This window comes from Ictidomys tridecemlineatus, chromosome 12, assembly GCF_052094955.1.
Source record: "Ictidomys tridecemlineatus isolate mIctTri1 chromosome 12, mIctTri1.hap1, whole genome shotgun sequence".
Lineage (NCBI taxonomy): Eukaryota > Metazoa > Chordata > Mammalia > Rodentia > Sciuridae > Ictidomys > Ictidomys tridecemlineatus.
In genome coordinates, this window is record NC_135488.1 from 27,124,051 (window position 1) to 27,150,181 (window position 26,131).

The 26,131-nt window shown below is 34.6% G+C and overlaps 1 protein-coding gene across 1 annotated transcript in view; it reads right to left on the reverse strand.

Annotated features, from left to right (window-relative positions):
- Positions 1 to 26,131, reverse strand: part of LOC144368933 (sodium/potassium-transporting ATPase subunit beta-1-interacting protein 2-like) — a 565,595-nt gene that overhangs the window by 140,990 nt on the left and 398,474 nt on the right. Inside the window, exon 4 of the mRNA XM_078027889.1 lies at positions 6,318 to 6,518. Coding sequence (XP_077884015.1) covers positions 6,318 to 6,518 — 201 coding nt within the window. The remainder of the gene's footprint in view (positions 1 to 6,317; positions 6,519 to 26,131) is intronic.

Consider the following 26,131-nt stretch of genomic DNA (forward strand, 5'->3'; position numbering starts at 1 on the left):
GTTTTAATTACTATAGCTTTGTAATTCTTTTAAAATTGAGAAGAATGATACTTCCAACATTGTGGTTTTTAAAACTGATTTGGTTATTCAGAGTATTTTTGTGGTTTCATATGAGGTTTAGGACTGCTTTTATGTTTCTGTAAAAAAATGCCATTGAAATTTGTATAAGGATTTTATTTAATCTATACATCATTCTGAGTAATATGAACTAGTTTAGCTGCAAAAGATGTATTTATTTTGATATATTATAAATATTAGTATATTTTAAAGAGATCTATAGTGTCATCCATTTAAATATGTCCAATTAAATTAGAATATCACTGTGATTTGAAATTCACCCTAACATGCATACACATACTTAAGGATTATAAATTTTATGTAGTTCATTTTCTTTGAATTTGCACTGCTTCTACACTGCTTTCACAGAATTTTGTTCTAATTAAATATGTTTATTTACTTGAAAGTTGTATTATTGCTCAGTATCTCATACTACTTTGTAATAAATTTAGATGTATATGTATAAGTGTGTATATTCATTGAATATGTATAGATTTCAATTTCATATTTTTCTCAGGTCCATGAGGCAGAAAGTGTTAAAAATTCTCATTCTGAATATTAATAATAATACTATTCTCATAATTATTATTTTACACACTTGATTTAAAACAAAGTAGTCTGTACAAACTGATCAAAATTATTATGTATGAAAATAAATTTGTATTTAAAATCTCTTTTTATTTATATTAGAATGGGACAGAGTTCAACATGATTCAATTTTTAGCATTTTTTTTAGGTTTAAGTACTGAAAAATCTTTTTCCTAAATAGTAGATGCAGTTTTTATAATGACCAATTTCTACAACTTATCCTAAGTTGCATAGCACAATTTCCATAATTATCTATCACAAAAATTATTTCAAATAATGTACCAAGTTACAAATTTATTAGGGTTTTCTTTCAATTTTAATGAAAGCAAAGAATTGGAAATTGCTCAATTTGCAACAACAATTTCTGGGAAGTATACCAAAAACACTATCAAGACATAATAAATAGCTATTAATTATAGCCATCTCTTAAAGGAACCTAGCCTAATTTTATATATGTAAAAACTTTAGAAATATTGAAATATTATATAATTTCAAATATATGTTTTTTGATAAAATGTTTTTTCTTAATTAAAAATCATGTGCTTTGAGTATATTTTTACTTAAGCTATGTAGCTGCAGATCTGGCTAATTTAGTTCATAAAGTCAACCAGATCAAACTTACTTTTTTTCTTAAAATTCTGTTTTAATTTTTCAGTTTAAATACATAGAACACAGGATATCCCCATGGCAACAATATGACTTCTGAATATAGCTGTAGCTGAGTAGCAGCAAATACTATTTCTCCACTTTTCATTTTAGAACTACACAAGCTCTTAACTTAGATATAAAGCTTACATTACTGATAGCAATGCCGAATTGACACGAAAATCATGATTTCATGCACTATACAAAGTTTTCCAAATAGGGACGAGATATAACTGAAGGTTGAACTTGAATACTTGAATTTAGCTATGAGCTGTGCAAGGGGTATTGAAACTTTTTCTAGCTGGGTGTTGTAATGTACTGTTGCAATCCCAGCAGCTTGGGAAGCTGAGGCAGGAGGATCCCAAGTTCAAAGCCAGCCTCAGCAACTCAGGGAGGACCTAAGAAATTTAGCAAGAATTTGTCTCAAATTAAAAAATAAATAAATAAAAATGGATGAGGATGTGGCTCAGTGGTTAAGGCTCCCTGGGTTCAATCCCTGGTACAAAAAAAAAAAAAAAGTAAAGAAAAGGAATGTTTTCTAAACTCTTCAATGACTTCCTTGATAATTTGTATATAATTTCTAAGCCATATCTAATGGCTTTTGGAACCGGTAAGCTTATTTACATTTTTATCAATATCTTCTGCTAGTCTCCTAAAAGAAATTAATAGTCAACCTGCCATGAATTTAGAAGTATGTCAGAAGTAAAGGAAATAATAAAGGAAATAAAGGAACACAAGACCAAGCAATTTTGGTTGGAGAGGTTTATATAAAATTTAGAAATATTGATTCTCTGGATGTGGCTAAAGAAAAGAGAGAATAAAGGCTTTATTTACCAATGAATTAGTGGGAATTTTAACATGTATTTTAACAAATATAGTTATTTCAGGTATTGTAATACATGTTCACTCTTAAAATACCATTTATGTATATTTGTTTGCAAAACATATTCATTTTTCATTGTGTTGGTTACAGGGAATAAGTCTAATGTGTGCCTAATAAATATGAGGTACATACATATCCATTCTCCTCACCCATGGCCGATGTAGCCAATCAATCACAGCATTCTTTGCCGCTGAGAAACTCTGAACATTTAGACTTCAGTAATCCATTTTCCATTAGCTGTTACAGCATTCAGGTTGAAGACTATTTCTCAGCCTTGTTACAAGAAAGAGCACATCCATAATCCCTCTTTACTAGCTAAACATCTTAGGAAAGGTTTCTAACCTGTTATGCTGCACTCATAGGATGGTTACACGGTCATAAGATTAAATTCATGTGAACATATTTTCTAACCAATCATGCATTAAGTAATCCAATCAATTATCTTGTAATGTAAACAACACCATCTCCCTAGTTGATCTCTGTACTTTCCCTACACACATTTTATTTCTTGGTAAGTGTTTTTTTTTTTAAAATGGTTTTATTAAAATTGTGCACACCTGTATGCCTTCTGAGTGTTATATCTGATACTAACTGGAGAAAAAGACTGCTGGAGGAGGAGAAATCTGGAAACCTTACTTCTGGCTCATCATTATGATGCTCTGGCAGACTTTTTTGCTTGGCTGGAGGCTGTGTGATTAATAGCCCCTCTTCTCAATTATGAGGATATTATACTCATCTTCCTTTGGCTGTAAATGGGAGATGTCTATGTATGTGAGATGCAAATGTGGGCTCTATGAATGCTAATTTCAAAATCAGCCAAAAGTTGATTGGCAGAAAACTGAACAATGCTGTGATAGGCATTCTGGGGGTCAGAAATCTGTGAAAGAAAGGCTGAGTGAGAGTGGAGAAAAAAAGAGCTGGAGAGATTTGGAGTTAATCAAGAGCAATAGTTGGGAAAGCAGCAGTTTATGAAAGCAAGTCTAAGCCAGATATCCCAAAAGGAAATCTGGGATGACGAAAACAATAAAAGTGAGAGTTTACCTGACATTACAAAAAGTAGGATGAAACTAAGAAGCCAAGACTATGCCCCAAACTGCATGAACTGCTGCATCCTCTGTCTCTTACGTCCCTGAAATGTGTCTGTTTGCACCTGGTTTGTGCCCTTAGGAACTCTGCTCCATTTTTAACTATAACATCCTTCATGTCAGGGATACTGTTGTCTTTGCTTTTCTAGATATCCCAGGGGACAAGCACTCAGGAGTGTTCCCTATATTGGATTGAACTGAATATTTGATTGTCAGAAGGATGATCCGGATAATACAAAAGGGGAGGAGCAGAGAATCCAGACACTATTTAATTAGTCAATAATTAGAGCAGAAGAGATCAGGATGAGTACAGGAAAAAGTCTTTGGTTCATATCGATTACACATTCACATTTTTACATAATGCCATATTAGTGACTGTTGTATTCTGCTACTGATGTGATCCTGCAATTTGTATTTGGGGTAAAAATGGGAGTTTATAACCCACTTGAATCAAATGTATGAAAGATGATATGAGCTTTGTAATGTTTTGAACAACCAATAAAAAATAAAATAAAATAGTAAAATTATGCAATGAAAACAAGAGGTTTAATAAAGCATGTACATTGAAATATATTTTTAAAAAAGTCTTTGGGCTGTTTCCAATGAATAGGCAGAGCAAATATTTTAAGATAAGACCTTTTAGGTGGGTTTGCATTATCAACTCAGATTGACTAAGTATTTTGTGTAGCGGACATTTTCAGCCCAAGGTGGCTAGACAAGCAAGCCTAAAGTCCCAAAGTGCTGAAACTTCCATGGATAGTTTCTTAGGTAAGAAAGTTGGTAACTTAGTCTCTGGTGTTCCTGAATCAGCATCACAAAAGAACCCCTCCCTGCTAAAGGAAGACCTGGTGAAGAGAAAGAGATAAAGGTGCCACAGCCATTGATACTTGGTTAAAATAAATTTTTCACTCCACTGGGGGACAGTGTAGACAGAAGGGAAAGCCATTGGAATTATTTTCCCCATCTGTTCTTAGGGACTTTCATTCACCTTCACATTCTAGTCACCTTGCCTTTACAGATTAATTTTACTTATGTAAAAGTGTTTTTCTCTGGGCAGTATGACAGACTCAACATATGCTTTCATATCCAAATGCACTTCTTTGCAAATTCCCTTTGCCAAAATTTTATGTGAATATAGTTATACACACACACACACACACGCACACACACACACACACACACAAATTCCAATAATCCTCTTAAAGAGTCATATATAACTGTCCTTACAAGTAAACTGCATCTTCACATCATCCTTAAAATATAGGTGAAAGTTTGCCAAAATGTTGAAGATATTGTAAAAAAGGGATGGGAAGGATAATTCAAATAAAATTTTGTTTAAAACCCTACTCTAAAACATTTGTATTGACATTTAATTTGTCTCAGAGTCTCAGAAATGTTTCACTTTTCTCATGTGAGATTTAACACTATTTAAATGGATTTTAAAAAATGAAATAACTACTTTCATTTCACCAAATCTAACTTGTCTTTAAGATAAGCAAAAATGAACCATTTTAGATTTCAACATGAATACAGAAAATTTTGTTTATTTGAAGAATTGTCTCAGGTTGGACATATTAGGGAAAGATCACTTAGTACTTTAGCTAAGAACATAATTCAAATTTTCTGGAATTTATTCATATTGATCTTGAAATATTTCGAGTTCTTCCTTCTTGGCTATTTTGTGATTGATGGGACTCTATGACTATAGTGCTAGACAATAAACTGTGAAGAATGAGCTCCTTCTCCCTGGAAGGACCATGCATGTACCAATATGGATCATGCATATCTTTCTGTGATCTTGGGCATAGCAACCAAATGATAATTGGGTTTGTGGTTATTACACTAGGCTTGTATCCTTATTGACAATGAGTGTAGAGCCTCCTGCTGACACAGGGAATAAACCTGTATGTCACAAAGACTTAGGAAATGTTTTAGTAGCACTGCATACATGTAGTCTATCATAACATCCATATTATATATATATATATATATATAATATTAAATGGTTTTAACTCTTAAAGAATTTTATATAAAATGATTACTGCCTTTATATGCAGAACTTATTATCTCCTGTTATTCAATTGGGTGTCCATATCACCTGTTATTCAATTGGGAGTCCATATCACCCTCAAAGTAATTCACTGAAGAAAGAGGTAAACATCAGATTGCACTTGAATTATTTTTGGCTAACAATTGTAAGACTATGAACCTCAACTGCAGATCTATATGGAATCTAAAAAAATACATGTGGCTCTAGAATCTGAAATGATTAAATGGATTCATATAAAACAAAGTTGCCTTAACAATGTAAGTCCTACAATATTATGCAATTAACCTTAGTGATAGTTCTTCTTGAGAAAGAGATGTCTTTATCTATATTTTTCATAATAATGCAAACTAATATAACTTATTTTATATAACATAAGCATACATTACATAAATTTGTTATTTATTCTCCTACTTCCTCCTGATCGGAGGACTCTTTTTTTGGTACAATCCTATGAAACATGGCAGCATGAAAGTCTAGATAGAATTTCAAGGAAGGATGACTTGTTCAGAAAGGAGGAGTGTGGATAATAGGTGATGAACAGTGCCCAGGGGAAATCTAGGAAGAAGGAAGTACGGCATAGGGCAGAGGAAGAAAGAAATCCATGTACTGGCACTTCCAGAAGAAACACTGAGGGAGAAGGTGCATTGAAATCTCATGTGTTTAGGAAAGTTGAATGTTAGCTGTGAAAACTCTCTGATATTCCTGTAGATCTTTGGAAAATTCTACCAAATCAGATAATTTAATCTTGACTGATTAGATTTCCTATGAAAAATGCTGATGATGTTGAAGGCCAATTAATGATTGATGAAAAAAAATCAGCATGCATAGTCCAGAGGATGGCTTGGTTTAACATATTCTTAATAAAAGTGGCATTAATTAGGAGGAACACACACACACACACACACACACACACACACACACACACATTCCCTTTGTGTGCACTGAGTTTGCCCAGAAATAAAACAAATTCCAGAAGCACTAGAGGAAGTGGTTCGCTGTCAACACTTACTGCGAGGATAATCTGGAGGGAACTATGAGCCACTTCTATGTACTGGTACTCCAGAAAACACCCTGAGACCGTGATGTAGTGATGGTCTTCTGGGGCCCAGTCTGGGGCGGGTGTCACTGACGTCACCATACATCCTGGTCCATTCTCCATCCACCAAGATCGGTGCATTGAAATATTAAAAGTCAGGATAAGGTCTGTTTCCTGCAAGAAGGCAATTTATAAGGATGAGAATTACTTCATAAATGTCAGCTTATTTGGGACTGAATTGTTTTCTATTTGTGCATTAATTGTAATACTGAAATGTCTTTACCATTAGGGATCATGAATATTAAAAAGGGAATGATTTAAACTACCATCAGGTTAAAGTCTTATATTATAAATCTGTATATTTTTTCCTTGTCAGAATATTTACTTATACATTTTAAATCTCAAAGTTGTATTTCAATGTGGCAGCATTTCACTTGTAGCTAATGCTCATATTTATAAAATCTTTATGTAGTAAAAGACAATATAGCTTATTTTCCTCCTTTTTATTCTAGTTGTCCCTCTGTATCCATAGGGAATTGGTTTCAGGACCCTCAATCCCTGAAGATACTAAAATCCAAGGATGCTCAAATTCCTTTATATAAAATGTCAGTTGGTTGAGTCTGGATGCAGAATCTGTGGATATAGAGGCAGACTGTGTTTTGGCAAATCAGTGTCTCTTCGATCTCATCAACTTCTGTGAATTCAGTCATAGTATTTTTTTTCATGGAATATCATTAGCAAGTTCTTGTAGGGTGGAGATAATACATCAATAACTCTTTAGATGAATTTCACAGCTACAACTAGAATAAAAGGTACAGTTTCTGAACTCAGAGAGCTTATAGTCACATACACCAAGAAACTATCAATAGAATATGGAAAAAAAATGTCATATTCTAGGAAGATAATGGTTAAAAGGAAACATGTTCTATTACTCCGCAAGTTATGATTTTTATTCACAAATCCTAAGAGTGAGCCAATGGTGGAACTTGAACTCTTTTAGCCTCAATGACAGTTGAGGCTACATGATAATAGGAGCCAACTACTCTCACTCAAAACTGAGAGTGAAGCGCTAGTGTGACTAGGTAGAGTCTAGATAGAAAAATGTCTTAAATCATGATTAGTGACCTTGAGACTCTTACTGACATTGAGAATATGTAAAGGTTGAGCTGGAATGGCCAAGGAACTTGGAGACTATAAGGAGGATTCTGTTTGAGGTGCTAAGTGTCACCAACTTCACAGTGGTGACTGGGGGAGAGAGGGGATATTTTTGCTTCTTTTTGAGACCATTGAGAAAGGCTTTAAGCATCCCCTGGAACCTGGGAGAAACAGCAACTAGTGTCTGGTTCAGGTTTAATAAGTCTCAAAATAAAGCCTGGTGTTGGAGCTACCTGCTTAGTGGCCAAACAAAAAGTAGGCAATGTTTGGAAGCAAACTGAATTGCTACATTTGATCATTCTAAGAGCAGAAGTGGTCCATCAAAATAGAGAGCTAAATGGCCTTTTTATTAGTGCTTTCCCAGAAGAACTATTGGTGGGGGATAATGGCTGAGAGTACTGACACACATTCCCATGGTTTGAGGGAAGAATTGTAATACAGTGAACAGAGAAGATACACCCACTAAGTCATACATACAGGAGAAATTAATGAAGTCAAGTGTCTCTGGAAAAAAAAAACAGAAAAAAACCCAGGGACCATTACTAAAGTAAAACACTGAGCCTACAACTTTTCCATGTAGAAAGGGAAAAGCTTAATTTTGAAAAAAAATTTGGACTCATTATTCAGAAGGACATAATCCTTTCTGAACAGAAACTATTTGGGGAACAATAGTGACAACAGATAGCTTTTACTATTTAAGGGTAACCACAAGAATAGGTGTGCTGTTTATTTTTTTCCAGCGGCAGAAGAACTAGGTCCATAGGTAGATTTGCAGGGGCAATTATGAGAACAGACCAATGCTTTCTATTTTTTTCTTACAATCTTAGCCATTTAATGTTTTGTTACCAAAAACTGGACACGACACTGAAGTGCTTTAGAGTGCTTGATCTTCAGCATGCACTTCTCCTGAATGGCATAAGTTCAAGGAGGCAGGACTATGACCATTGCTTTCAGTAATCTGAAATACCAAGTTGGTATTTTTCTTACTTCTGGTGATGAGGTTATAGAGGAAGGCCTCTATAGAGAATCATTATCACCTGGAGTCCACAGTTCACATTAGTGTTTGCTCTTTGTAATATACATTCTGTGGGTTTTGGCAAATATATGACATGTGCCCACATTATCATATCATTCAGAATCATTTCACTGCCTTAAAAATCCTCTGTGCTCTACATATTCATTCCTTTCACCTCCAAAACACTGGCTACCATGTTCCTCTGGCTGTCATTACAGTTTTTCTTTCCCAGAATTCCATGTAGTTGGAATGACACAGTATGTAGGCTTTTTAGATTAACTTTTTTTAAGTTCCTTTAGTGTCTTTTCATTCTCAATAGCTTGTTTTTAGCACTAAATAGTATTCCTTTGTTTGGCTAAATCAGTCTTTGACCCATTCACCTACCCAAGGACAACTTGGTTGTGTCCAAGTTTGGGGCAATGACAAAAAAAAAGCTGTTATAAACATCCATGTGTAGGTTTTGTGTGGACATAAGTTTTCAATTCATTTGGGTATATAATGAGGATTACAATGTCTCGATTGTATGTAAGGGTATGTATAGTTCTATAAGAAACCCCCAAACTCTCTCCCTATTGGTTATGCCATTTTGCATTTCCACCAGTAATGAGTAGGGATTCCTGTGACTTGGCATCCTTGACAGAATTTGGTGGTGTCATGTTCTGGATTTTGGCCATTGTAATAGGTGCATGGTGATAGTTCATTGTTGTCTAACTCACATTTCCTCTGTGATATTGACATTGAGCCTCCTTTCCCATATTTACATGCCATCTGCATGTATTCTTTGGTGAGGTGTCTGTTAAGGTGTTTGGCACACTTATTATCCAGTAGTTTGCTACTTATTATTGAGCTGTATAGGCTCTTGGTATATTTTGAATAATAGTCCTTTATCAGTTAAGACTCTCACAAATATTTTCAACTGTCTATGGCTTGTTTTAAATATATTTTAAATGCAATAGGAATTCCTGAGCTTTATCTACTCCAAGCGTAATCAATAGGTTATTTAATTCCTGTATATTTTGTAAATTTTGAGCTCAAAATAATAACTTTTGATATAATAAACATGACCTGAGAGCACAAAATACATCAAAATCACAACTAATCTTTTACATTCTTGGTGGATTCACACACAAAAAAAAAAAACTTAAAAGAAAATCAGCTCAGAATTGTAAGATACTAAAACTTTCAAATTTAAAGAACAGTATAATAATTATATATTCAGATCCGTATAGTGACAAAAAAAAAATCTTTGTATCAATATATTTATTCATCTCTCTAAGTAGTCTTTAAAAAGTTCAGATTAAAGGACTCCATTATTGGTCATGTCATTTTCAAAATAACAGGGTCTGATGTGTTACATGAAAGCTGTGATTAGCACTAAAAATTTGTTTCTGACAAGGCTTGTGTGTATTCAGGTCAATGAAAGAAGCCTAATTGCCCAACAAATAATAAGCATTTGATAAAAAAAAAGTTGACAAGTAAATGAGAAAATGATACTAGTGACATTTCAGAATTTCAATAAAAAGTGAACATTTACTTTCCCAGTTTCTGGCATTTGAAGAAGAGCACACATGACTATGGCACTGGTAAGCAACAAAGGCTACATTGCCGAGATGAGAAAGCGGAGAGAGTGAGAAGAGAAGTTTTGATTTATAATTTAAAAACATGAAATAATTGTCTTAGATTTCTGGAGTTTTCTGTTGCCTTCTTTTGGAATAGTATTGAAAATTTATATTTTCCCATTTCTAGACTATTTGATTACTATTAGAAAGGCTTGGAACTGCTTTTTTTGATTACTATTAGAAAGGCTTGGAACTACTAAATTGCAATGGTTTATAGTTATCATCATAGTTATTAAACATAGAAATGATTCATAAACCATATGCAAAAAACATTCTACCAGGCCATAATGATGTGAAGTTATGCAAAATGGTATTATCTTGTAGAACATCACATTGTGAGGTTTATTGTCTCTTTTGGGAGATTAGATATAAGCTAAAATGTAACAATATAAGAAAGCATTTGGTAAGTACCTAATAAGTGGTAAGTGGACAATCCATACTATGAATTCAGACTATGGTGCCAGGATACTATAGTCAGGGTCTGGAGGAATGGCAAAGCTTAGATAGGCTCCTGGACAATTTTAAGCAGAGATCAAGAATTCAAAATTAAGACCTACAATAACTTGTATGTTTAAGTACTAATAGGAGGCTTTATAATTGTGAGAGGGGGAGTTTCTAAGAGTAAAATAGCTTTGGAAAGATGAGATGGGCTTAGAATGGGGAGGATTTAGAGGCGAGTTCAAAAGGCCATGAGTTTTTAAAAGATTTTTGATCAGTGACAGGCCATGGGCACTATCAAAAATGAAACCACAGGTATTACAGTAAAAATCATGGAGTCTGGGGTGGACCCTGTAGAAGACACAGGGAGACCCGCACAAATGAAAAGCATGATGCAGGTGATTACACGGATGCTTTGAATTCTGAGTGTTTGACCTCCACTGCCACAAAACATTGTCTTGGGTAACAAAAGAGTCTCCTGGAAAGGACCAGGACTAAATGGCTTTTTGTACTCCTAGGGTGAAAGTGGGACAGGTCTGTATTCTCACCTTAAAACACCATTCTGGTAATGATATTAAAGGAATCCAAGCACTTGCATTTAATGTATTGTAGCGTATTTTAACGAACAAGAAATACCCTGGGAGGTTAAAGTGTTTTTATTAATAAAAATATGTACATTTAATCTTTAGGATTGTGAGAAGTAGTTCAGGAAAGCCCATGATGAATACAATTTTTAAACTAGCTGAGCATGAAAAAATTGGAAGAGAAACAGGCTATATTTGAAACCAAGAATAACTTTTTTCCCCCATAAACTCTTAAATAAGATATTAAAAGCATCATCAGAAGGATGTGTACTGTATCTCATAGCCAACACCAACATATGGATACTAATTCTAGGAAGTCCTAAAATTTTTCCTTAAAATTATTATTATTCATGGATCATTTCCTGCTGGTGAATTTATTTTAACTCTAAATATAGAATTTTTTTCTGGTGATACTTGTGTAGATATATGCAAACCTGCTTCTATATATAAAAACCCCAATGTGTAGGTTATTTTGGTAACAGAAAAATCAGTAAAAACAAATCACATTGCAAAACATGCCAGGAAGAAAAAAACTGAGTGTTTGACCTCCACTTCCACGAAACATTGTCTTGGGTAACAAAAGAGTCTCCTGGAAAGGACCAGGAGAAAATTTAAGATTGAGAAGATAAATAAAATTACAAGTATACTTTCTTTAACAAATTGAATGAATTTTACTAATGAAAGAATGCAGTCCAGAGTACAAGGACATGCATGCCTACCAACTCCCAAATCCAAAGTTGGGAATCATTTTTCTATATGATGATCTGAAGAAAAGCTAATGAAACATCACTTATATATTTATTCTCTTGGTTGGTTCTAGACTCTTTAACCATGCATAACCTGAAGATTGACTGATTAGGAACCATAATTCATTATGACACCATAGCTAATGCTAACTCCAGCTCCCACTTCCTCTCATGACTTATTCCAGAAGTGATTTTAAAAAACATGTCTGTGAGTGGTGAAAACATTAAAAAACATTGCTCTAAAAACACATGAGGAAAGTCCAATGTTCTTTGGACTTCTAAAACCTAGAGTTTTAACAAACAAAATGTGATTCTTCACTGTGCGGAAAGATTCACTAAAGATTTAATATAAAATATTTAAAGATCAATGCTGTTATGTTTTCATGATTTTTTTTTGCCAGAAAACAGGGATCTTGTATCCATGTTCCAACAAAGATAGTTACTTCTCTTTTTAAAATCATATCTCAACTTCTTTCTTAGTCTCTAAATTTTTTTAAAATTAATTAAAATTTGTGTTCTAATTAGTTATACATGATAGTGGGATGCATTTGACACATCATACATAAATGGGGTATAAATTCTCATTCTTTTGGTTGTAACTGATGTAGAGTGACACTGGTTATGCAATCATATAGGCACATAGGGTAATGTCTAATTCATTCTACTATCCTTCATAACCTCAAACACCCCCCTTCACTCCCCTATGTTTAATCCAAAGCACCTCAATTCTTCCCTACTCCACCCTTATCATTAATTAGCATCTGCAAATTCCTAAAAATTTTCCTTAAAATTTTTTGCCTTAGGTTTTTGGGATTGGTATATTTCACTTAGCATGATATTCTCCAGTTGCATCCATCTGCCAGCAAATGCCATAATTTCATTCTTCTTTAAGGTTGAGTAATATTCCATTATGTACATACACCACACTTTCTTTATAAATTTGTCTTTTGAAAGGTATCTAGGTTATAGTTTAGTTATTGTGAATTGAGCTGCTATAAACATTGATGTGGCTGAGTCACTGTAGTATGCTGCTTGTAAGTCCGTTGAGTATAAACTGAGGAGTAGGAAAGCCAGTCAAATGGTAGTTCTATTACAAAGTTTTCTGAGAAATCTCCATACTTCTTTCCATAGTGGTTGCACCAATTTGCAGTCTCACCAGCAATGTATGAGTGTGCCTTTTCCCCCACATGTTTTATGCTATCCCACAACTGGTCTGAATCTTCAGTATCTTAAGCATTGCTGTAAAAAATTGCATTTTTATGAAATTCTTCTCACTACCTCTTATTAATATCCTGTGTGTCTCTCTTCACTTGAATTAATTCTTCAGTTTATCCCTTCCAAAATGACCTGATAGTTCTATTATTTTTTTTTCAACCTCACATGGTTATACCTGGTATTTCTATATGTAAGTCAGTAGTGATGTATCTTGGTCTTTTACTTTTTTCTTAGGGGTAAAGGAATATGGTAAGTCCAATATGGGCATGGTTCTTGCTCAAGAAATACAAATTAAGTCTTTTCTAGAGAAGCAAGGCAAGAAAGGAAAGAAGGAAAGAAGGCAGGGATAAAGGAGAAATCAAGGGGGATTACAAATGGAGCAAAAGAAAATAATTCAATAAGGAAGTGTCCACTCCATGCTAATTTCAAAAGAACCCCCAGGCTCAAAGGACTCAGTGTTATTTTAACCTCTAAAGTTATAAGTCATCAGCTATGAATGGGATCCCCGTTTATCAAAATAAGTCTTTCCTCTTTTCTAAACTTAAAACTAGCAGAGACTTAGAGGCAGAATTTCCTCAGCTGGTTACAAGAATGAAAGATCCACTTCTCCTTGACATTATGGTTTTCAATGTACTAAATAAACCCTTTTAAGGTAGCTTTCTGCTGTTTTCTCACATTCCAGTTTTTTCCTTCCCCACAAGTATCTTTTCCCATTTTGTGAGTGTTCCTTTTCCTATCTAAAAGCTTTGAAACATGATCTGCCCTCACTCTAGAGGCTTGGTTAGGCAAAGAACAGGTGAGCTATTTCCAGAGATGTTCCTGCCATCCAAGTACTCACCTGAAGGCTACCCTTTTGTCAGTTTTTAAAGCACATTTATGTGGATTTTTAACGAGCATGGAGGCACAGAGGTGCTGACGATATTGAAAACTTAGAGACATTTAAGGAATACTAAATCTCCTTCTCAATAGCTCCTCACTGGGCTGGGGTTGTAGCTCAGTGGCAGAGCACTTGCCTTGCACAGGTGAGGCTCTGGGTTCCATCCTCAGCACCTCATAAGAAAAGACATAAATAAAAAGAAAGATATTTTTTACATCTACAATTCATTTTTTTTAAATAGCTCCCTACCATGACTCCAATTATTTCTCACCAAAAGGAACCAGTGTTGTCTCTGTCATTTGCCTAAAACCTAAAACTCTGATTTCCATAGCATCTGTGCTTGGCTTCAAGGATTTTAAGTCATCAGCAGACTTGGATTAGGAGTCTGAACTCATTTTGTTCCATAGTTCAGGTTGTTCCCTTGTTAAATTTGTTACCATAGAGGCTGATAAAGTTTTATGTCATTTTCTTTGTTGATTTCGTTCTCTGGAAGAGAACAATTCGTGGAAAAATCAACAATAAATGGTAGGAAGCTAGAGATAAACCAAGTGTTGACATTTTTGATGATGAACTTCATAGTTCATTTTCCAGTTATTAAGAACAAAAATAATTGCAGGTGAAATGAAACATTAACTAACAAAACATCTCCGTACATTCTCTATGAATCTTTTAATTTTGAAGATGACAGGTGATCTCCTGGTTCTTTATAAATTATGTAACTTGTTAAATTTCAGGCAATGTATACTACAGAAAAGAAATGAAATAAAATTTATGCATTAGTAACCTTGTCCTGTTCTACAACAGCATTTAGAGGTAAGGATTACTGCCTTCACTTACCGGAAGAAGTAAATGAGGCTGAGAGTGCATATAAACCTGCATCAAGTTCTCTTTCTTAAGGATGGAACTAAATTGCAAACCACTTTTTGTCTCACTTCATGTCTTCCAACTATACCTTGTTTACCTCTTGAGGAAATTTTCTTGGTCACCCTACTAATCATTAGCAGACCAGTTTCATTTTCCTGCAGGTTTTTCTTTTTTAAGTGGATACATTAAAATTTTTGAAAATAGTGAAAATATACACACAAATAAATTTAAAATTTTCTAAATGCTCTTCAGAAACCCACCCCAGTACTATAAGCAACCTTGAAATGCCCTCTTAGGTAGTTGGCCAACTCTAATCTGCAATTTATTGCACCCTCCATTTAGAGTAGAGTTATATTTGTCATGCATTTGGATGAAGAAGCTTTTAAAGATATTTTAGTTGTACTTTATTCTCTTGAGAGAATTTTTTAAGTGGTAAGATTTGTATCTTGTCTCGTTTTATCCTGGCAAGTACATAGATCAATACTGCTTAGAATTCGTGGAGACAAATATAAATAAACCTCTAAGTCTAAATAAAACACCTTTAAGCACATGTACTTATTTCATTTGGATTACTTCCAAAGAGCTCTTTGCAGCTTTTGTACCACGTAAAGCCAAGAGGCTACTGGTGGAAAGGTCACTATCCAAAAGAAAATTTTAAAAAATCATTTTTTAAAAATACTACTCATCATCCATTTAAAGGAGCACTTAATTTCTTAACCTTCTTTAGTAAGAGGGGGTATTCTGCCAAGAGGAGAGACATAGAAATTGGGGGCACGAATTTGTGTAATAAAACAAACAATTCGGTCATTTTTTGTTTTTCAATAGTAGAAAGAGGATAGGAATGGGACTGATGGACATGATAGTTTTTTCTTGTAAGAGTGCTAACATTTCAACAGCGTTAGTTACAATTGGTATTCTACATTTAAATGATACACTTTCTTCCAACTCTTTCTTTCTTCATTTTTGCAAAATGTGATGGTTTGGATCTAAAATGTCTAAAGACTCGGTTGCTAACTTGTGATAGAACTGGGAGGTGATGAAACTTCAGAAGGTGGAGACTAGTTCAGGGGAAAGATTCACTTAGGGGTCTATACCTGAAGAGTATATTTTGTACCTGGACTCTTCTTCTCATTCTCTGTTGCTTAGCTTGTCATGAGGTGAGCAACTTTCCTCTACCAAACCCTTGCACCATGATGTCTGCCTCATCACAGGCACCAAAAGAATGGATGAAAATGATGGTGAACTGAAGCCCTGAAACCAAGCGCCAACATAAATGTTTTCTCCTTTATTTATTTTTTATTTTTGTTTTTTGGTAATAGAAAGCTAACACACACAAAAAGTATGGTTATCAACTTTTCCCCCCTGTGTTTTGATAATTCTTGCTTTGACTACCAAAAGTAACTTGAGAAATTGTAGAAAATACTGGAGCCTGATAATTCCCTATCAAAATTATTGTTCACAGGTGTGAGTAAGGCAGCCATTTAAATTTACATGTTAGCATGTAAAGTATGAAATGGAAAATCACATGTAGAAAAATATAGTGGTATGATTTTAAATTTACATATGTATTCATTTAAGTTTCCTCAATGAAAGAATATGAAGTAACCACTTATTATCCTGCAATGGAAATAAGGAATTCTGTATCATATATTTAATATATTATATAATTCTCTGATTAGACTGTTGGGGTTTTTTCTTTTGTAATACTGGGAACTGATCCCAGAGTCTTGCACATGCTAGGCAAGTGCTCCACCTCTCTAAGCTACAGCCCCAACCCTTAATTTTATTTTGAGACAGGGTCTTATTAGGTTGACCAGGATGACTCGGACTTGTGATGGTCCTTTTGAGTAGCTAGGTTGCAGGTGTGCACTGCCACACCTCACTTTTTAATAGTTAACTCCAGGAAGTTAGCAAAGAGTCAAGCTGATGAATATGTCTAGAAGGGAAGGCAGGCCACTCCCAAGTATTCGATATGCTCCTGATGGAATGGGTAGTGTGCTGAATAATTAATGCCTGTGGCAAAGTTTGGCTGGTCCTATAAGATGGAAAACTGTGCTCAAAGACAGGTATTATATCTTCCTGCAAGAGGGTTCTGTGATTATAAGAGTAGAGAGGGACTAATGATCCAGTGTTACAGTATATTATTTTCTATTGTCTAGGTTTATTTCTTTCCACTTAACTGAACAGAGAAATATGAACTACTGGGGATATCAGTCAATCTAGTTTATACAAATTAATTTAGAAAAATGTTCTATAATTTCAAGTATTTATTCCCAATTGTTAGTGATATGCCTTCATTGGCAACTACTCACTATTAGTTCTTAAATACTACATGATGCTGTATTTAACAATGATTACATATAAATTTTGGCTCCTTGAGAATCTCTTTAGGAATATTACATTTACTTAAACACTATAGTGAAAAAGGAAAAATTTTAATAATTTTTCCATCAATCAGTGATTATTCACAGCTATAAACAAAGGAAAAATTCAAATTTGCACAATGAAAAGATTCAGTCATCAGCTTTCCATTACTATGGCCAAATGTCTGAGATATTTACCTTATAAAAAGGAAAGGCTAGTCTTGGTTTTGTAGATGCCAGTCCAAGAAGAGGTGGACTCATTTTTTTGGGCCACTGAAGGTGCTGATGGCAATGATAGGGTATGTTTGGTGAAGGAGACTGCTTTCCTCATGGCCAACAAAGTGAAAAAGAGAGGGTAGTCCAGGGTGTCACAGTCTCCCCATAGGGCATGTCCCCAATTACCTGGAGTCCACCCAAAATGTCACCCCTCTTAAAGGTTCCACCAACAGTGTTACCAAGCTTTTAACCTGTGGGTCTTTGGGGGGAATTCAAGATACAAATGATACCAGATTCCTACAAACAATTCAAGCAGTTTAAGAATTTAATAAAAAGGTTACTTACTATTATAGAATATGGCTACATGATTTTGAGGAATTTTGCATTTTAAGAAATTCAGTCACAAAAGAACTGGAATTTATTGTAGATCCTAAGGCTAAATTCAAACCTAACATATCTTACTCCTTTCACTGTAAAATGTGGTAATTAATTTTCCCTGGTGCTACATTGTCACTTAGCATGGATTGAAGCTTTAGTTTTTATTAACTGTATAATTTGATTTCTCTCTAGTTGAGTCTGTGTTAATCATTCTCCATAAAGAGAGATGTATGAGTCCATCTGAGTTCACTGAGAATAAGAAAAGAATAAAAATATTTTATGTTTGGGAAATTTTAAAAGAGCTTGTGTAATTCATAGCAATTACTTTTTCCACCTTGTCCAAATTATCCAGGTAATTATATAATTTTTCTGCTCTGTTTGACATTAAGAAAAGGATAGTGATAAAGGTAAAGGACTGTGAGTGAGAAGACTTGAGCACATGACCCTGGGCATCATTCACTATCCTGCTTTCTCATTCTGTAACATAGAGGGGATAATGGCCATCTTCTTTCCAGTAATTGAGTACCAGAAAAGTAAAATGGGAATTGTTACCTTTAATAAGGATAAATTTGGTCTTTTAGGGGAAGCTCTGAAGGATCTTAAAATAATGAGATTTCTTACAATTTATAATAATTAACCATTTTCATCTGAAGAATCTCCCCTTTGACTAAGGATAAGTCCACAGCTGAGAACGCTACAGCAAGGGACAGTATTGGCACACTCTTACCAGCATTACTGCTCAGATTCTCTCTCCTGGCCATCCTACCATGTCACTTTGCACTGAGTTTCCTTCTCACCCCTCAAGCTTGATCTCCACCAAAGTGCAAAGAGTCTGCATTTGCCTGTGTTTCTAAATGCCTATAGTGGCTCATCTACTCTACTCTAAGCCTTCTTTCCACTCCAACAAAACACCTCAGACTATGCATGGAGTTGGTACCTTTTCCTATGCTAGCTGTGTTCCTGCAACTTCTTTCCTTCATGCTATGTCTTTAGATCCTCAGCCCTCCAGTCCTTCTCTACCCAACCAGTTTCTATGGTCCAATGCATACTAATATAGAACCCAGAGTCTACATATGCTCAACAACTAAATACTGGCTTAAGTATCTCCTGGATATGACAAATGTCTAGCATGGTTTCTTAATTAACACTTATTGACAAAGTTTTCATGTATTTATTATAAAAATATTGTCTTATGAGTTTTGTCTCTTCATAATTTGGTTTAACATTTCTTTTTAACTACAATATCCTCAATACCCAGGGATACCATTTCACAGATACAACAATCAATGGATCAAAAATATACAAAAGAATGAAAGTTGTATCTGTACTGAAAATGCATAAACATTTTCCCTTGTCATTATTCCTTAAGTAATATAATAATTATTTACATAGCATTTACATTGTATTAGGTATTATAAGGTGGTTTAAAATATTTCAGGGTATGTATGTAGGATACATGCAAATACTGTGCCATTTGTATAAGGGAGTTGACTATTAGCAGATTGTGGTATCCACAGAGGGTTGTGGAACCAATTCTCCTTGGATACTAAGAGAAGTCTGTATATCTAATATTTTAAACAATATCTTTATGTTGGATAACGGTTTGGAATCTATTATATTTAAATTACAAACATACATGCAAACAGAATTGAATAAGTGACTTGTATTTGATTAATGACTGTAAGTAAGTGTAGTTTTATTTCTCTTAAGCTCTAGGGAACTTATTTTATTCCTTAATATAAATGTGCACAAAAGTAAATTCTTATTCCTCAGAGGCCAAAAGGAATAGGGATGAGAAATATTACTGAGTATAAATTTGGGGGCTGGTAGAATCTCATATAAATAATTTCTGAGGATTCAAGAGTCAAGAGCAATTTGCTTATCAGGGTCTGGAGAAAATACCTAGAATTGCAAAAGTTAGTTTTGGGGAAACAATCCCCTGAAAGTGGAAGAAGGACTATTGGGGTTGAAGTTTGCTCTTCTCCCTTCTGAGGGATTATTATATCTCTGGGGCCCAATTCTTCAACTCAATAGATGAGGAGAAAAATTTTAAAAAGTACTTATTTCCCATACATCAGATTTTCAGAGATGAGAAAGAATTTAATTTCCTTCTTCCTCAGGGAAAAAAAGATGGTAGAAACATACCCATTTCTCACTTTTCTACCACTTAGCACCACTGCCAGCAGAATGATTGACTTCTCTGATGGACAAGTTTGGAAAAGGGACTGTGCATTTTCAGCAGGGTCATGCCTTTGCCCTTAGAGCCAGCTAATCAGTACAATGCACACATGCCAAGGGGAGAGGGACAGAACAACATGGTTTATGTTTTTATACTAATGTTTGTATGGATAGTTTATAACATATGTTCATAGTTTTTATTGCTATCCTTTACAAAATATGCAGCTCAACTGAACTTATGCCTGGAAGCTGAGCAATATTGAACTGAACATAATGCACAGAAACAAGAATTTCATGGAAAGTATCACAGAGCTTGTGATAATCAAAAGATCTGCCATATCTATTTGTGAAGAAAGGTAAATTTGGGCCTCCAAATAACAGATAATTCAATTATGAATGTAAAACTTACATTAGAGAAATCAATGAATTTTGTTAGATGCTGTCTTTTACCCAAGAATAATGTAAATTCAGATAAAAGAAGCTGTATAATATTGAAGTATCCATCCTCAAGTTATTTAAGGTATTCTAAATACATCTATATTCCTTCAAACTTGCAAGTTTAGTTCATGGAAATTAGTTAAGGTTATAGTTCTCTACTATAATAAAAGTAATTAATGTGAAGCGTGAATGATAAATAAGACATGCTGATATGTTTTTTCCAGGGCATCTATGGGAGATTGGTTCCAGGATCCTTTTAATGTTGATACCAACATTAAAGGATGCTCAAGTTTCTTATATAAAATGGCATAGTGTTTACATATACCTAAGTACATCCTCCCATATACTTTAGATCATGTCTACAATAATACCTGATGCAATATAAAGGCTGGGATACAGTGAAGGCAGTGAGGCTGTGAGTGGGGTATGCTATTGGAAAGGTGAGAATCATGGAGTAACAAAACAAAACAATTGTGTTTATGAAGTGCCTTGGGATAGATGTGGCATCATTGACTATGATACTGACAAGTCCTGAGTTTACACAATTTGGGAACCATTTTGGATGGCTCATAATTTAGAGTTGGATTGCATAAAGATGGTAAAGGATGAAAACTTAAGATCTGTTGACTTTTACAGACTTTGTCTCATTTCATCTTCATTATAGTTCTTTGAAAAGAACATTCTTAAGTAGCATGAAAGAAAAATGAGGCTGACCATGTAAGTGGCTTGCTAAGGAACAACTAAGAACGGATCAAAATCATCTGTCTTACTCCAAAGCGTATGGTCTTTCTGCAACACCAGTGATTTTAAAATTTAATTTGTTCCCATATTTTCTTTCTGGATTTGCTTTATCACCACTTCTACTAGCTTTTTTAAACTTTTTTTTTTGGTAATTAACTTTCAGTTATAATTAAAATAATTTATTTCAAGAGAGGAAGTTCACATCATTATTTAATATGCTGGTTATGTTTTTCTAATACATATTAAAAATCCTCATATTACATGGAAGAAAAGGGGCCTCTACCCCTCTGGAAGTGCTCTGGCTTGCCTTAGCTCTGAATGAAGAAGAATTTGGTGAGTTAAACTGTTTTTCAGCCTCCATTTAATCCTTTAGTATCCTGCTTTGAGGCAGAGTACAACCTGCATATGTGTGTGTAGTCACCCTAAATATAGCTATCAAATTGAAACAACAACAACAAAAATCTGCCAATGTACCTCCTGACATCACCTAGCACAGTTTTGGAAATGCTGCATTTCACAGAATAATAGGGTCCATCAGCCATCTTGATGTCTGTAAAATTTCTCTTTTAGACTATTGCTTGCGTATGGGAAGCATTTAATGAGGCATGAGTCATTTCACAGAATAGATTTCCTGTATGTTTAATGCATCTTTAAATGTGCATTAAATAGATGGATTTATACACTTGGGTATGTAAATGCTTCTTCTTCGGTTCATGAATCTGAATTGATGATAAAAGCTCAGGTATCATAGGACCTTCCCCTTGACAAGATTGTTCTATGTCTCTGTGATTTATTTACTCCATATTTTGTCAGAAGTTCCAGGATTTCACTAATTCAAAGCTGATCTCAACACTCCTACTAACTTAGGTGAGCGGCCTTTGAATGGAACCTTTGGAATCTGACCCTTCACCTCTGCTTTTATCTCATTTACTATATTCCCATAGTTCAGACCCTGGCGATTACTTCCTCTTTGGATATTGACACAAGAAACAAAGACTCATTTTTCTATTTTAAAGAGTAACACAAATAAATTCAATTTGGTTATAAGTATACTTTTAAAAAAACTGCAATGTGTTACAGGAGAAAGAGCAATGGTTTTGGAAAGAGATACCCTATTTGAATTTGGCATTTAATAATATCTCACTGTGTGGCCTTAGCTGAGTTAATTAAACTTATTATCTTCCTGTTTAAAATGTGGATAATACTTGTACATTTTTCTATGGGACAAGAATATATAAAGCATCTGCAACACAAGTCAGTTCTCATGAAGATCATTTCTCCCTCCCTTTAAACATAAATTTAAATTATAAAGGGTGAAGTGAGATTAGCTATTCAAGAATTTGAAATATGGTTTCAATGCACTGTGGGTTCTTATCCAGCTATTTAGAATTATCAAACTGTGGTGAGCCGTTCCTGCGGACTGTGGTCGCCATTACATGATGGCGCTGGCTCCGCTGTGGTCTGTGAAGGACAACTCCATATCAGAGAGAGTTGGCGTATGTCAACTCCTTATCAGAGAAAGTTGGCGTGTCGTTCTCTAGCACCCTGTGAGAAGGGTCCACGTGGCAGCTTCGCATTGGAGTTCGAGGTGCTTTATTAAGGCTGGGAGGGGCATCCAATTATTATTCCGGGGATTAGAAGAATTATTAGAAGAATGTCAAGGGCCTGAATAAACTGCTGAAAGAAGATTCCTGAGTCGCGTCTTCCTTGCGGGCAAGGGGGTCGTGACATCAAACGAAACTGATATATCCTGCTCGCCAGCATTGTAAGCAATCATTTCTCCCAAAATGAAAATGAAGCAAAGGATTATCATCTGCCATTACTAAATCACAAGAGCCAGCATTTTCTTCCTTTGGTTAGTAAGGTCACAGGTTGAGTGAAGAGCATTATCTACCAAGACTCCTGACTGCTCTGCAATGTCAGTGAGCAAAACCTTGTTTAAGGAACATGCATAGGGAAGTCTCCCACTCGGTTGCTGTCTGTGTGGTTTAAAAATTAGATTTCCAAGAGAAAATAGGTACCAGGGAAAGAAAGAAATTATGCTCGACTCTCACTTCATGATTTATGTTTAGACTCTTTGATGATTGTATTTAGAGCTGAAGAGAAGTAAAAGCAACACAAGTGTCAGGCAGATGGAGGGGCAAAGAGATCGATATTGAGGATGCTCAAGGAGATGAGTTTCCCTTCTTACTTGGTATTTTTGTTCCATGAATGATGCTTCTCAGAGATTTAATTATCTTACTGTAAAACAGAAGAAACCTATATAAACTAGATTTGAGATAGAAGTTGAGATTGGAAATTTTAAGAAATGAAACAACACAAATGAGTCTCTGGAATCTAAAAAAAAAAACTGTGAGAAAATTCAGTGATGCATTTATTTTTATTTACATCATATAACCATTTGCTCAAAGGATATTTTCAGATTCAAACCTCTAATTTTAATAGGTGCATACCCTGAATCAAGACAAATAGACACATATCACAAATAGAGTCAAAGACCTTGAGGACAACCTGTTGCCAAAATGAAAAGTCCTATCTTAAGAAGTTACAGTTCTGTTTCCTGCTTTTGGAAAGGTGCAGAAAATAAATCATATTCAGGTTGTAAATTTTTGATGAAATAAAGTAAAAGTTGTCTATGAGACATCTATGAAAAGATCTCCTGCTAATTCCACTTCATTTCATCTCCTACCACTTCATGATGGCATAAGGAAATTGGTATTTCAGCAGTACAAGTGAGCTGACTTTTTATCTCTCCAACTTATATAATCCTTAGACCTCAGAAATTAGAATATCTGCCATAAGTCACAGAACCATATGGAGTCCCTCAGTCTCCAAAATCTCATTCCAATGTTTCATTTTAGCTCTTATTCTTCTAGAGTGAACAAATTATGCATTATTATCCTGTGGATCTCAGAAGACAATCTTATCCAAGGAAAATGTCCTGCCTCTTTTCTCTTCTTTCTTCTACATGTGGAATTTGCTACTGTGAACATGCTCACTAACTACTTCTATTGAACACATAGAATCTTTTCTTTACTTAACATAGGGTCCTGAATGTTTCCCCTTCTTCAGAGATTGTAATTGGGCACAGCTTACTATTAGCCCTTTGACCCTCCCCCCACCCACCCAACCATAACAAGAATATTATCTCTGTTTTAGGATCTATCTTTTCACATGATTATCAAATTGACCAATCATAGTATATCAACCTCTTAAACATATATTTGTAAAAGGGAAAGACCCTGTGTCCATCAGAGTCCACTTCTAGAGAGGAAAATGAGGCTCAGAAGAGAGAAGGTTCCTCTTTTTGAGATGGATAGTAACAGACTGAGAAAAACCTGAAAAAGCGTAGTGTCAGCTCTTCCACCACACCAGGGAGCATGTCTGGGAAAATCCTTCTGATAGAAGTTCTAAAGAAATTCCAGATGGGGATATATATATATATATATATATATATATATATATATATATATATATATATATATATATAAAATTTACATCTTCAAATTTTACTGATCTTGGGGATATATATATATATATATATATATATATATAATTTACATCTTCAAATTATATATATATAATTTACATCTTCAAATTTTACTGATCCTGAATTTAACAGCCCCTCATTAGATGCCTAGTATATGGACCACACTGAATTCTTATCATTGATTAAGTTGTGTTTCTATCATTTGAATTTAAAAAGTTCAATAAAATTTATCCTTAACTTGGATCCTCAAATTTTCCACAGCCAGTTGTACTTGTTTTATCACCTGCACATCCTTCTCTGTGACCAGAAGATCTAAGGTACACTGCCTTTTCTCTTGTTTCATTTTCAACTTATATTTTTAAGTTCAATGATATGTGTTGTGCTCTGAAGAGCTAATTTTAGTCTTCTACTGATATGTCATAAATGCTGAGGAGCTTCCTATCTTAAAAGCTGAGTGTTCCCTTTCATTATAGATGAAATGTCTCTGGTAGTTCTTCCCTTACAGTCTAATCATGCCAACAACAGTTCTAGAAGTAATTAATACCATTTAAAATATGTTTAGGATAAAATGGCCAGAAGCTAAAAGACAATGAGCATTTTTCATGGGTTTAAAGTCTCCACCCTGCCCCAATATACCACTGACTGAATCCTAGGAACCTGTGAATATGACTTAATTTTTTAAAAAAAGCTTTGTAGATTTAATTAAGGATATAGAAATGAGATCATGCTGAAGTATTTGAGGAGGCTCTATATCCAGTCTTTAATGTTCTTATAGGAGCCAAATGAATAATCCATACAAAGATGAAAGCAGAAATTGGAATTTTCCAATGTTGGAGTTATGCCAAAAACAAAGAGATGCCTCCAGTCACCATAGATGGAAGAAGCAAGGAAGGATTCTTTCCTAGAACACCGAGAGGGAGCTTGTCCCTGCTCATATTTTGTTTTTGAACTCTGGCCTTTGTAACTGTGAGAGAACAAGTTTATGTTATTGGGAACAACAAAGTTCATGGTAATTTGTTACAGCAGCTACGTGAAACTAATGCAGATATTATAAAACAAAAATGTGAACATCAATTATTCACATTCAGAATCAACGAATGTTCAAATTGTTATTTCCATTGCTGTGGTCTCCAGCCTGGGACACAGCCCTTGGGATGCCTTGGACAGATCTGAGTCTGTAGCAAGAAAGGGGGAAGGGAAAATTGAGTTGGGAGAGGTCTTAAAAGGCAAGCAAAGTCTTATCTAAAAGTCTTTATTTCTCAAATTTTTCATTGAAAAACATACATTTTATTTGAGTAAAGTTAGGGATCTTAGAGACACAGATAGATAGTAAAAGGTGCAAGAAACCTGTAATTAGAAAGACTTGAGTGCAAATTACAGCTACAGCCCTAGTTCATGGATGTGGAACAGTCTTTGACATAATAGAGATTTCTAATCTGAGTTTAAAAGAGGAACCCTTGCTCTCCTTTT